General features: G+C 34.1%; 2 protein-coding genes across 2 annotated transcripts in view; one reads left to right on the top strand and one right to left on the bottom strand.

The window, feature by feature from the left end:
• IMPG1 (interphotoreceptor matrix proteoglycan 1) overlaps positions 1 to 2,559 on the top strand; it is an 87,424-nt gene extending 84,865 nt beyond the window's left edge. Inside the window, exons 14-15 of the mRNA XM_011383572.1 lie at positions 1,060 to 1,132; positions 2,482 to 2,559. Of these exons, the coding sequence (XP_011381874.1) occupies positions 1,060 to 1,132; positions 2,482 to 2,559 (151 nt within the window). The remainder of the gene's footprint in view (positions 1 to 1,059; positions 1,133 to 2,481) is intronic.
• A 4,546-nt stretch (positions 2,560 to 7,105) lies between these two features.
• MYO6 (myosin VI) overlaps positions 7,106 to 14,649 on the bottom strand; it is a 148,336-nt gene continuing 140,792 nt past the window's right edge. Inside the window, exons 33-35 of the mRNA XM_023525103.1 lie at positions 12,281 to 12,404; positions 9,456 to 9,674; positions 7,106 to 8,922 (exon numbers count right to left, since the gene is read on the bottom strand). Coding sequence (XP_023380871.1) covers positions 8,723 to 8,922; positions 9,456 to 9,674; positions 12,281 to 12,404 — 543 coding nt within the window. The 3' untranslated portion in view covers positions 7,106 to 8,722. The remainder of the gene's footprint in view (positions 8,923 to 9,455; positions 9,675 to 12,280; positions 12,405 to 14,649) is intronic.

Raw genomic sequence — 14,649 nt, 5'->3', positions numbered from 1 at the left:
GGGGAGAGATTGAAGATTAATGTAGTCCAATCCAGTTTTTAAAACCTCATCTGATGAATAGTTTAGCAATCACTTTAGGCAACTCAGTTTTCTTGAAATATACAGTCAGGCTAGTAGATCCTCTCCCCTTCCCTTCTCTTCTCCGAGGTGATATCGGCATGCATTGGGGGTTGGGAGCAGGAGAGGCGGGGAGAGACTCTCCTTGCCTCACCAGATCCATTGGAAATTTTGTATTCCTGTATTCCCCTCACCTGTGATCTCTTAGTTCTGACCCTAGGCATCTGCCTGTCCCCCAGTGTTCTCAGAGGCTCCAAATTACTCAACTAGGACAAGCAGGAACCAAAAATATTGCCCTAGCTGGTGGTAGGAGGAACAAGGACCTTGTTGCTCAACCTCCTGGGACCACACCTCTCTCGTCTTCCCTCTGCCTTCTCATCAAGCACTGGGACCGAGATAAGATTTTCTCTTCTTCCTATAGTGATACCCACCTTCACCCTTTCCCTAAAATTATAATGGACAGAATGTTAGGAGAAAACAGTTTACTGATAAAGAAGCATATGTCGGAAAGTACTCCCCAAATATTACCCATTTTATAATGTAAAAAACGAGGCGCAAAATGTGTATACCTATCATCAGAAATTATGTAATATGTATACAGAGAACTCTGGAATTATATATGTCAAATTTTAAATGCATTTTATTTTTAAGCCACATGAACAAAGTGTTATTACAGAGTTGTTTTCATAACCACAACTCAGAACTTGACTTGGAAAATAACTCAGCTTCTCGCAAGATTAACTTATCACTCATCTTTCACACGAGCTTTGCTCAATCCTTATGAGACCACTGCCTAAGAAACAGTAACCCAACTGGAAGGCAAAACTCAGGGGGGATACAGAAAGCATACTTCCTCCAGCTCTAACAAAGGCACCTGCAAAAATACACTATCCATTTTCACTTGTCGTAATAATTTTAAAACTAAAATAGTAGAAAGTTATAGTTGTTGTTAATGCTGATAAGCCAAGGGAAGAGGATATCATGTTTTGCTTTCTTTTGTAGGTCACCAGACTACTCTAAAAAGCAAGTATACAAAACTGTTGTTAAAAACTTCCATCATCAGCAAAATAAAAAGGTAAACTCATACTTTTATATGTTGGTTTTAATTATTGCATTTTGAAGGAAATTTAAAACATTCCTGGGCCTGAATCTTGTTTTAAATAGAGATAAAAGCATTTTCCCCTCATTTGCCAGGCTTTTTAATTTAGCATTTTAAGGGGAGAAAAGAGGCATTTCCTGGTACGAAGAGTGGAGACAGGAGACTGGTAATAATTGAAATGTGTAGACAAAAAAATACAATAACAAAAACAATCCAAGTATTTTGTAACATTCGTAACCTTTTCTTAGAAAAATATACATGTGATTTATCAAATGCATTTCAACAAGGTTGAAGTGTTCATAATGATAATTTATATTCCTGGAACTGAATCATTTTATGTATATTCTTAGAAAATATCTTTTTTTGATTTCAAATAATCAGCTAAAGCAAAAATATGTAGAAGAAACAATTTGTGAATGAGTAACTTCGAAAACTCCTAAAAGTTCACCCTCAGAAAAACGTCCCTTCCAGTCCTACCTATCTCTTTTAAAATACTCATCCATTCATTCAACTTATTTTATAATTTTATTTGACAATGGGAAATAACTTATCTATAACCAGGTTAAATGTAGCCTATATTAAGCTTTTTCAAAATGACTCTTGGGAAAATATCTTGGACAATTTTTAGCCTAAATTTACCTAGTTTCAAAAATTATATCTAGTCTCTGATGGCAAAAAGAATCAGCCAGTGTCCACTCTACTTTACATCTATAGTGTTAGATGGAAACGAACACATCAGAGCTTGCACTTAAAACTAGTTTTTACAGTCAGTATATAATCAAGAAAGATACTGAGGCAATCACACCAAATGCTAATCTTAATATTATGTATACAAGTGTACAATGGGAGTAATGTGAGCTCATTTGAAACAAAGACTGGACAGAAAAAGTTTAGACTTGAGCTGTAAAATGACAAGGGACATAGGATCTGATACTAACAAAATGCCCAGGATGAAGCAAACACCAACTAAATCCTGAAGTACCAGGTAGACTTAAGGACCACAATTCAAATGAAGCAGCAGCATGGAATGATGATGTCTGCTATGGTTGGAAGGACACATGGTGACCCTAACTCACAAACTATTTGCGCCCTCTGCTTCAAGATCATTCAGCCTCAGAATCTAAATAGGTTTAAGAAGAGATGGAATACATTTCTAATAGATTAAAAAGTTAGGAATATTTTGGGGGGCATCTTCAACCTTTCAAAAAAGATATCCTAAATGGCAAGCATATTCTCTCATCTGCCAACAGAGGTAATTTTGGAATGTACTATTGATTTGACCTTAAATGGCATTTCCTCAGCTTGTGAAACGATTTCTCTTCCAGGTAACCAGGAAAAAAAAATCTGAATTACTGACTCTAGGATATGAAGAATTTAACCATCAAGATTGGGAAGGAAATTAAAAACTGGAAATGTACAGATTATCATTGAATCTATCTCAAGAGAGATGGCTTGCTTTCTCAAGGAAAACTGTATTCACTCTGTCAAAATTCTGAAAACATAGGCAGGCATATTTGCTGGTCATCAGAAGCCAGGCATATAGTCAACATTGAGAACCAGACATAGTATGTTTCAAATAAGAGAATAATTGTGTACTTGATGACTGATACATTCTGGAAAAAAAAAAGTTATTTTGTTTTTTTATCAAAACCAAAATACAATCAGTGAAACATATTTTAGTTATTCCTGGGTGATAATCTAAGTAATAGTAAACCAGGTTTGTTTTCAGCTATCCTTAAAATATTGCTCAGAGATCATTTACAAGTGCAACTTACTGTGTTTTGAACAATATATTGGAAAGCAAAGCTCTTCATATGTTAGAATGTACATAAAAGTTGACTTAGGCAAGGAGATGCAGGTCACTAAATGCATGGATGTATGTACTATGTAAACACTGGAGGGGGATATATTCTCCACACTTTAATATCACTCACACATTCTCTCTCTCTCTCTCTCTCTCTCTCTCTGTTCTTAGGCACATTAGTCTTTTAAGAAATTAATGCTTACACAGTAGATTGTTTTGTTGCCAATAATTTCTGATTTGTTCCTTTAAAAGAAAGAGGAACTGAGATTCAGATATACATACCGTGGAAAATCTCACTTATTACTTTATAAAGCTATTTTAAAGGAAGACACTATACTGGGGAGAAAAAAGTGAAGTTATACTTTTCGACGACCAATTCCTGTTTCCACCAAAACTAAACTATGTTTTCCTATAATGTAATAACTCCATTGAATACCTCTTTACACTAACTCTGGTATATGCATAGGTAGATTGGCATTGAGGCAGTCCAGTTTGGCCAGATTTTAATGTGCTGTTTAATGAAAAGTAAATTCCTCTGTATCCCTTTCGAATGTTCTACTATCAAATATATTTACTGCAAAACCTAAATTTCAATAAAATATAAGCACAATATATTCCTCCATTTATAATATAATGGGTCTGTGTTTTAGTAGATATTCCCTGGATTTGCTTTATGGATTCTGATGATTTTAAACATGCCGCCAAAAGACAGCAAAATATTAAACACTGACGTTAACATATTAGCAGTAAACCTCAAAAACAAAAACATTTCCAAATAATAGAGGCAATCTTTTGGGGAAGTAACAGTCCCCCCGGTTATAAACCCTCAAAAACTCATTCATACTGGTGTCACAAATGTATAAATTTAAGCCCTATTTTCACCCCAATCCTCCCCAAAAGTGAGGAGCTATGATATTTGACAAGAACTTCAAATTGTGATATGATGACAAAGTGCCACCAAGGAAAGAATGGTGGCAAGAGATGTATCTACTCACTTCCATGTCCCTGGAGCTTCCCAGAGGAAAACATGCTTGTTAGATGCACGATAAGGTGACCAAAAGCACTTGAAAAAAAACTCCATCAAGAGAGAAAACGAAAACCTAACACCATCACCTCTCGTAACATGCCCTCCACCTTCTACATTTCAGTTGTGTTCTAACTGCTACAGAGAAGGTAGTTTTAAAGGGAAAGAGAAATAGGTAAACACCCCATTTTCTGTGGGGAAGGTCTCTTTTGAAGTACCTGTCTCTCACTCTTTGGATCACCCACTTTTTAGATTGGTCTTTTCCAACCAGCCAAAGAAGAGCTGCTGAGGTAAGACAGCCCGCATTTCTCTGCACTCTCAGATGACGCACCTGGATCATGGTAGGTTCCAGACGAGAGGTATGAAATAGACCATCTGTATTTGAAGTCTTAGAGTGAAGGACTCTTCTTTGGGTCCCAGTTTTTAAATTCTGTGTCATCTCACAGATTGGTAAGGGCCTGGGAAAAGGCAGCCAACATTTAGTTTTTCTCTAATCTAGGGAAAATGAGTAGTTGCGGCTCACATACAGTCCTGCTTATTCTGTGGATGGAAAACCCTCAGGAGTTTGGAGCCTGGAGCCAAAGCTCAAGGACGTTTCAATTACCTGAGTTCCTTGCCTTTTCCTACAGCCACCTAGCACAGGGTTTCCAGCTCCAGTGACTGGATGAAGCTTCAGATTCCCCAGCTTCTCCGACTTATTCTACTGGAGGCAACAAGTGCAACATTTACAACAACTTCTTAAAATTTATAACACCCTGTAACCGTACTGAAAGCACAAGATGCAAGAGGAAGTTCTACATAGAAAGCATTTATTTTTATTTCCAGTACATCAGTATTTTAGGAAAGTATCAGGTATACATTTTTAAGGAAATGAGAAAAATTAAGTAACACTTGCAATTAGATGAACAAAAGTGAAAAGAAAATGGCCAATTAATAAACCTATTTGAGGTTTGAAGGTGAGATTTTGCATAGGTACAAATTAGGATTAAAGATTCTCTTTTTGATCTGTATTTTTCCCTGATTATCTCTTGAAAATCTTCTTTACAAAGTGTGACAATCAATCTTACTTCACATATTAAGTCAGTGATGGGGGAGGAAGAATACATTTATTTGAATTAAACTTATATTCAAAGATCTGGTCCTGGCACAGGTAGACTCTACCTGAGACTGTCTCCACCTGACCCCTCCAGGATGCTTCAGCACAGAATGTCTGCTCATTGCTGCTCTCTCCACAGTGGCAGTGCCATTTCTATGTGCTAAGAATTTATATACCAGATCTATTTTGATCCAAGTTTTAATAACCATAGGTTCTGCTCTTACGTTACATACAATTCATTCTAAAATTTAGCGAGGATCTAGGAGTGCTTTGTCACCTAATATATCAGTGCTTTTCAACTGGGGAGGGTGGGGTGTCATCTTCAGGGGCACACCCCTTTTCTCTTCCACCACTTCTCTTTCCTTATTGTTACAACTGTTCCCCCAACTTGTCCTTATTCTCATTTTTAGGTATCCTTTACCATCTTCTCTCGTTAATTTATCTTCTGTGAGAGATAAAAATTCTCAATACCTCTCATTTCTGGTAATAATGAACAACGAAAACCTGTCACACCTTCTGAAGATGTAAAATGACAGATGAGCAGCCCTTTGTAACTCCTCCAGGGGCTACTCAAAAAAGTTTGCTTGTTTTAATTCTTTTTGCTTCACGCAATTGGAGCAAAGGCATTTATATTTCTTTTATGGTCTAGAACTAAATTACTTGACCTCTCTGGATCTATTACCGCTTCTGTAAAAGAAACTAGGTCTATCACTAACATTGTATTAATTGACTGATTCATTCAGTACATATTTATCCTACTGATTCAAGTACTCTTAAGATATTTAGGTAAAAAAAAAAAAAGAAAAAAATCTATGTATTTGGATCCCCTGAGAACCATAGTATAACCTGTGAATAAAAACATCTTTTAAAAAATCCAATTAATAAAGCTCTACAAACAATAAAGCCTCATTATTCTTCCCTGTGAGTTTCTGTTCTCTAAGCTTCTGCAAATACCCCCTATTTTCCACTTCAGATGACTTCTTGGTTGCTTGCAAAATAAAAGGGTTCACTGTGTTACTGAAAAGAACGACCTATAAGAAGTCTTTATAGGAAGCAGAATTCGAGTTATACTTCAATGTCTTTTGTGTGGGCTTGTGCTCCTACATGCATTATCTCTTCCTCATATAATTCTTTGAGAGGGTGCCACCTACTCAACTTTACAGTAAAACACACTGTTCTTTTGACATATGTGTATTACAGAAACTTTCAGTGCATACCCACAGCTCATAATACATATCTCAAAAGTGTTAGTGGAATAAGGAATTATAATTGAACTGAATGTGAAAGTATTTTTTGTTCTCATTTTTAATAGTTTATGTATGTCTACCTTTGCAAAGCATCCCCTAAAGAAGGAATTGGTACTGAGACAAGCATTAAGAGATTAGCTGGTTTAAACTTCTAATTTTAAATCTCAATTAAAATGATTAAAATATGAATTTACTTTTGATTCCTACCATTTTTACCTAGTGCTTGTGGGTTTGGAATCATTGTAAAGCACCTACATCAACATCTTTTAGAACACTAATTTTGCTATTTCCATTAAAGGCTGACAGGGTTCTAAATTTCTCTAGCAAAGGGGCTTCTGTGTGTATGTGCATCTACTGCATGTAGGTTACTGTAAGTCTATCTGAATTGGGGCAGTTCTCCTGGTAGTCAAAGTTAACTCAGGAGACTACTTTAAAATAAGTTCTAGGACAGCTGTGTGACATAATTAGCAAAAAAAAAAAAAAAAAAAAGGCTTAAGACTATAATTTTACTAGCTATGTAATAGCGCTTTTCTGTGATACATTTCTTACAATTTCTTCAGAATATTAAGTTCTCTCATTATAATACTTTTAAGCTATTTGATTAGTTTTCCATCTAGTGCCTATATGTATCTAGAAAATACATAAAACTGTTTCTGAAAACAGTACTAAAGGGACTATTTGGTTACTGAATTTTCTTCAAGGGCTTTACCTGTTACTAGTTAAGAAACAATATTTTTTTCACTACCCTATACAAATAAAAACACCAATTAAATGTGAGTGATGCGAAGAGAGAGAACAGGTCATTTATTTTCAGTAATCAGACATTCTGTCACCAGTCATGGAGACCAAATGACTCAAGGGTTGGTGAGCCTATGAAAAGATAATCATTTTCACATTCTCAGTAGCACAGATAGGACCATTTAATTTCTTTAACAGAAGACAATCATTTGCACAGTATCATAATAAATAAATATTTCTGTATTAAGACATACATTATGAGAAGCAATTCTGAAAACAGTTGTCTGTGGCTCACAAGCACTAATCTTAATCAGCTAGGAACTATTTTCCTAACTGAGATACTCTTTCTAGGGGGAAAAAAATCAATGAAAATTCATTTCAAAGGTTAGTGTCTTTAAAAATTAGAAAAAAAAAAGAGTACAGAGAATAATTTTATTTTCTAATTTTATTCTAAAATACAAATAAGTCTCCTTAGGATTATGTCAACATAACTCCTTGATGCATTTTTGTCTCTAAATTTCTAATATGAAAGTCATAAATATTAGGCTAGAAACTGCTGACATTTGATCAAAACTAACAGCACACAAGGCAAACTTTTTAAATTAGCAATTACATGAAACAAGCAATTACTAAGTACAAGGGCTTTTGAATTACAAAGCTTATAAAACAATTCTACAGTTACCAAAATCTCAAAGGCCAAAAGAGACACTAGGAATTTTTTTTAAAACAAGCATGTTTTGAAGCAGAACACTAGCTTAAATCATATGAAACAACTTGGAAAAGATTCTGATACAAAAATTGCAATTGAGATGAAGATGAAAGAACATTTGAATTCAGTCCAGTTAAGCCACAATGCCACCTAAAACCTATTTCTTTTTCTAAACGACCCAAAAGTTATCGCAAAACCTTTAAGCATTTAAATGATCTGAATTTCCTTATTTGTCCAGGGAATATAAGAAAAATATTCTCATAACATAATGTGATAGAAAAGAAAAACATATCTGTGCAAGATACTATGAGTACCTTCCTTATCACAAAGTACATCAGTTAAATTAAGGCTCTTTCTAGAATGCTAGAACTTCAGGCAAATTGCTTTACTCAAACTAAGACACACTGCATGGAGGGGGATAAATTAAAAATTTCCACCTTTGATGGAATTTTCCATGAATTTCCACAAGAGTAAAGAAAGTACATAGCTTTTCAGATCAAAACATTGGTGCCTTGATCTTTTTAAGTGTCCTAATTTTTGTAAGAAAATTTAAGCTAAGGTTTCATTATTCCAGTTATATTGTACTGTGCCATCCTTAAAAATCAAATATTTTGAATTTTTTTAAAATTTCTTTTCCTAGAGAAAAATTATGATGGACTTAAAGTTGTCAGCTGGCAAAGAATGAGACATGTCAGAATCTGTCCAAGTGTAACAAGTATTAGAATAATGAGAGATTGAACAGTTACAGCTAGATACAGAAAAATAACTTTTAAGTCCCAAAATCACTACCATAATTAACCTTAAATTAACAAAAAGCCATGATTAATCAAATCTGTTCATTTTGTATAAGTAATACTAACATGATTGTGGAATGGTTACACCTGTGGGGCATACACCCTACCTAGTACCATGGCAAGGGCTCCCAGCTGTAAGGTTAGTGAGCAGCATTTACTTTAACAGATTCTGCAGCATAGCCGTCGCATATGTAGGCCTAGCCTGTTTGCTCTCAATTGCATTCTGAAGGTACTGGATGCCTCCACATCGTTCCCAAATTTCTTCAAACTGCCTTGGCAAAATCTCAGCACCACGCTTTCGAGTCAGGCCTGTCTCTTCCAGATTCAGCTCACACATCTCCATGTCATCCTTACCTGCATAGATGAGATATCAGAGAATTACCATATCTCTTTCAGAACCATTTATTATAAACTTTATTTCTGAAATATCTACCAAGTCGCATAGATCCGAGAACTTTTAAAACTTTATTTTCTTCCTCTAAGATTGAAATCTGTTTAATAAAGTTATCAGAAACTTAAATTTGTCTTCTACTAAGGACCCTTTCAAAATGTATTAACACTACAGCTGATCAAATAAATTATGAGGGTTAATAAAAAAGCTACATTTCCTTAAACCATTATAAATTAACTGACTCAACACCAACAAAAAGGTTCTTAGGGCACAGACAGAAGTTTCTATGTGCTCTATAAGGACCTAATTAACCCAAGCGATTTCACATTTTGAATAAGTTAATCCCCAATTAACTGAAAATGTGATTTAACTGCAAAACTCCATCCCTCGACCCTAAAATTTAATGAAGTATTATATTATATGTTAGTCTGTTTCATTCAGAGAGTTTATAATCCTTTTTTGCTTTCTAAAATTTTTTCATGTGAATCATACACACCAGCCACAAGAAGGATGGGTGGCTTGTCAGGATGCAGTTCCATTTGCCGGGCAATCCATGGTCCATCAAAATGGGCGTACCACCAGCCTTTTTTCTTGTTCTGTGGGTCTTTGTACTGGTCAGCAGGGCGGATGAACGGGATGCGGAAGAAGCGTTGCTTTCGGTTCATTATGATCTCCTGCTGCCTGGCAGGAAGCTGAGCAGCTGGGTTCTGCTGAGCTATTACACAGAACAAGGAGAGTTACACCAGCAGCCCAAGGGATAACAAAAACAGATTTTAATCCTAAAATGCACCACAAATATTAAAAAAAAAAGGAATAAGAGGGGTTCCTAAAAGTAAATTTAAAACAAAATGTAAATATTAATTGCCTATAAATGACTACAATTCACGGTGTGATTTCTTAGAATTTTCTTTCCTTAAAATGTTCCTTGCATTGGAAGCAAACACACACACACACACACACACACACACACACAGCCTGCACACACCCCAACACGTCAGCCACGATAACAATAACCAATCCCTACCAGATTCTTACAAATGACTATATCAGTAACCTAAAACAAACTCACATGGCAGGAAAGCAAACTGGTATTACTCACTACATTTATATTCGTCCTCCAGAGAGTTCAAATGACGGCTGAAGAATAACTTTTATGGGACTATTTATAAAACAAATAGTAATTTCTCAATCTGAAGGATTACATATATTTATCAATTTAATCACAATTTCCTCAAAAAAGTTGAAGACATAAAAGTTTTCCCTTGTGTCAACTTTGGGATTTAAAATAGCCAAGATAATACAAATACTTTACTAATAATAATATTTAAACTAGTTCATGATAACAACAAAAAACTAACAGCAAGCATGAACTTTCCCTCAGAGATATTTACTTACTCTGAAATCAGATTTTTCTTGGAATAAAATCCACTGAAATAAGTGAAAAGTACATAATATTTGGTTCTTATTGCTAGTAGAAGAAAATTCTTTGCTTTTCTGATAGTTCTGGGCATTGTCCTCATATTAATCTTTTTTTCCCTTGCTCAATTTTCATTACTAAACAGATGGATTTTTGTTTTATCTGCAAATATATACATTTCTCTGGGACAATGATTTTATATCTTTAGCAGCACAATTTTGGTAGATCTGTTTAATACACTTTATACTTACAACTTTCAAAGTGGACCAACCACTTACAGCTGTTAAGAAATCTCACTGAAAAGCTAAGTATGTCAGTGAAAAAATATATAATATGTATAAGTCAAGAACAGTCACATGGCTTTTGTAAGAATTTCCAAATACTGAAAGGATGAAAATACTCTTATTCCACTTTTTATACCAATAGCAAAAGCTTTATGGAGGCTGAATTTATTTCTGTGTAAACCAGAGAAAGCCAAAAGCAGTTAGCAAAGCTACATATGCCTAGGAAAGAATGAAACAGAGGCCCAGTTTTGTTAGTGACTAAAAAGCCAAATCACCTTTAGCATGTTAACAGAGCTGAGCTTATGTACTCTTTTGTTCCTGTTCCCCCAAAACTACTTACAGTTCAGTGTTTCCATTTTAAATTTTAAAAATTACCTACTTCGCAGAAAACAGACTAACTCAAAACTAAGAAATTTTAAAATGATAAAATATTAAAAACCTTTCCCTCTCTCTCAAGCAGTGAATTAGAATTCAATGTCCAATTGTTAAGAAACTTACTAGGGTACTGATCGCCACCCATGAAACTAACCCACTCTTTTCTTTAAATTAATAGTCTCCTGTAACTTAATATATTGGGTAAAATTAAGACACCCAACATAAACTCTTTGATAGCTTTTTCTACTAATGCGAGAACTAAAATTATATTAGGGAAGCCTGGAAACACATATCCATCTGGAAAACTACAAAGATACAGATGTTAAAAGCTTATAACTAATCTTCTATTAAACAATTGTTTCTTTCACATACAATCATGCTATCTTCAAAAGTGTGAAATAAGTTTCAAAACGCAGCCCTATAAATTACTAGATGCGCTTAAAAAAAAAAAAAATCAGGTCCAACCAGCTGGCAAATAAATATGACATTACAGTAAGTCCTTACTTAATGTTAAAAGGTTCAGTGACTTTAAGCGAAATGACATATAATGAAACCAATTTTACCATAGGCTAACTGATATCAATAAGAGTTAAGTTTCCATGGCATTTCATCAATGTTATAACGAAATGACATTAAACAAAATTATTTTAGGACCTGCTCTATGTCCAAATCGTTGTTTCACTGATTCTAGAAGAAATTTACTATACATTAAGATGACTCAGAGCTTTTAAATTATCAAAAAAAAAAAAAATGTGCATCATAAGAAGCTATAAAAGTAATAGAATAATCTCCTCTTTCTACTGGGTGGTATCCTAGTAAAGCTGTTATTTGTATTATCATACAAAACTCAAATCTTTTTGGACAGAAATGCTTATACCATCATAGTGTTTGTGAAACCAGCACCTAAAGTTAGTCTTTATTCTAAAAGATCAGCTGCTTATTAAGAGAGAGTTTTGCTACAATAAGAATTGTTTATATTCATGGTTTAAAATGCTAGTTATTTTTTAAAGGAAGTAATTTGATAAAACAACAGATTAATTAAATTTAGTTCTGCATATATATTTTAGAGTGGTCCAAATGAAAGCATCATCTCAAATTAAATATCTAGTACAGACAAACCAACATTAACGTACTAGAATTCCACTTAAAATTGTAGCAAAACAATGTTTAATAAAAGTTAGTACTTTATAAAGTATTTTTAACCCATCTTCCAGTTAGCTCGTAAGTTACCACCCATTGACTTACGTGAATTGTTCAAAAATACTGCAAAATCTGTGAACAAATATTTAATGTTGAAGATAAAAATGCCAAAACTGTTAAGTGAGCATTCTTCTAATTTATAATGCCTTCTCATCAAATGAGGTGGTGACTAAGAAGTAAATGTCCTAGACATAGCCAAATACTCTCAGAATTACCTACAAGTAGATGCTTTCTTGATTCTTTCTTATTAAAAAAAAAAAAAGACAAAAAAATTTTAATTAAGTTTTAGGAAATTCTGTTTGATAGATACATAAAGAGAAGCAAAATTTTAAAATTGTATTTCATTTGTAATTTGGGACATGGTAATATCCAATGACTTAATAATGGGCATTATAGTACCTTTAAAACATTACTAGAATTTTTATAGAAAAAGAAGATAAATTCTAAATTTATCAAAAAATTGTATGTATTAGAGAAAAAGCACTGCCATGTTTACATATATCCACTATGTTTTAAATTTCTCCAAATTGTCTAAATCTTAAAACACATGCCATCTTTATTTTAGGGACTAAACAACTAAGTATTGTAAATCTTTATTGGATAATTTTCCACTGCCCCCCCCCAAATTATTTCTGAAAATCTCTTCCCATAGTTAATGTAATGAGAACATGGTCATGCAGTATAGCACACAGGAAGAAGGTTTAAGGATCTCAATTCCTAATTACAAGAATTTACCATGATTTACCAATGTATTACTCTTAAAGATAATATCATTATATTTTTGTTAATCATAACTTGTCATCATTTTATTTTCTGAAATTAATGAATTCTAATCCTCTCAAATATTAACCTACACAGCAGTTCTCTTTAAAGGTTGATCAGCTGCCTCATTAGGAAACCATCTCAGTACAGAACTTTCTCATTTGAGCTGTTAAGCATCTTGGTGCTCTTCACCTTTCCTTTTACCTGCACTCTTGTGTTGGAATGAATTTTACATGACAAAAAATAACAGGACAAAATGAGAGTACTCTTCAGAGCGAAAGTTACATTTTGTCCTGAAAATGGCCCATAATCAAATTCTTTGAAGGTGATATATATGTGGAGTATGTTCACATAAAATTTCTAAATTTGTTCATGTACCTAGATGGGACTCTTGGGATATTTTCTTAAATAAGCTACTCTGTTCCTCCAAATAGTATATATAATTAAAAAAAAAAAAAAAAGGAAACAGTATAAGAACCAGCAAAGTAAGACATGTATTATTTGCTCCTTTTGGGGCAAAGCTAGATGATTAAGATATCAATGTTTGGTTTAAAAATACAAGAAATATTTGTATATTCATTCTAAATATGTGTGCAGCATTAATTTTTTTTAAAAAGGGCAGTCGTTCAGATGTATAAATTTTGAAATAAAACATAATGAAAGCCTATCAGCTAAAGGCCATGATTAGAATATCAGAGTTAAAAAAAAAGAAAAATAGCCCACTGCCATTTATACAAAACAAAGGTAGCGGTGGTTGGAAACTTGGTACAGTGAAAAGGTAAGAGAATCACCCTGTCGTCTTCAATTCCCAGACACAAAATTTTAAACTGAAGAAAAGTGGTAGTCACAAGAAGATCAACGTTGAGAGGGCCTTGCACTTGCCATTTCTTAATCCCAGGTGACCTCTCACTGCCCTTCCTGAACATTATATTCTGACTGACAATCACTTATCACTAGCACTAACATCTCTCCTATTACTACTTCCTTCACTCAATCTATTCTTTGCAACGACTTAGAAACACTAAAATTCCACCATTTAAATAACTTTAATCAAACATTGCCTGTAGTTGCTAGGAAGGCGAGGAAGGTAAAATAGCAGTGAGAGTTCATTTTCTAAGTCAACTTGGGTCATGCACTGCTAAACTATACTAACAAGTGCTTGGGACTATACATGCCCCTTGCTAAAAAATGACATTAAATACACTGTCACTTTGATGTTAACCAGAATTAAGCTAATAAATTTTGCCTGTTTAAAGGTAGCAAATTGAACAAATGAAACTCCAATTATTGCTTTTAAGACTGAAATTGCAACTTGTATATCACAAGTATTTTCTTTATTAGTTTCAAGTATACAGTACCTTAGTTAGACATTTATAGTTCATGAAACAATCTACTCGTCTGCTCTTTCTCTCCTCTGGCTCTCCACCTAGCCATTACATTAATGCTAACTGCATCACCCATCCCAGCGACCCTCTATCAACTACTAATTTGTACTTAACCCTTCACCCCATTCTCCCAGCCCCCTAATCCCTCTCCCCTCTGGCCTCACCAGGTTGTCCTCTATATTTGGATATTCTTAATTTACATTAACGCTAGTGCATGTTTTCACGAGGTTATCTCTACCCTACTCTATTTTCCAAATTCAAGTATAC

The sequence above is a fragment of the Pteropus vampyrus genome, unplaced genomic scaffold, assembly GCF_000151845.1.
Source record: "Pteropus vampyrus isolate Shadow unplaced genomic scaffold, Pvam_2.0 Scaffold526, whole genome shotgun sequence".
Taxonomy (NCBI): Eukaryota; Metazoa; Chordata; class Mammalia; order Chiroptera; family Pteropodidae; genus Pteropus; species Pteropus vampyrus.
This window is presented reverse-complemented; position numbering and strand designations above follow the sequence as displayed.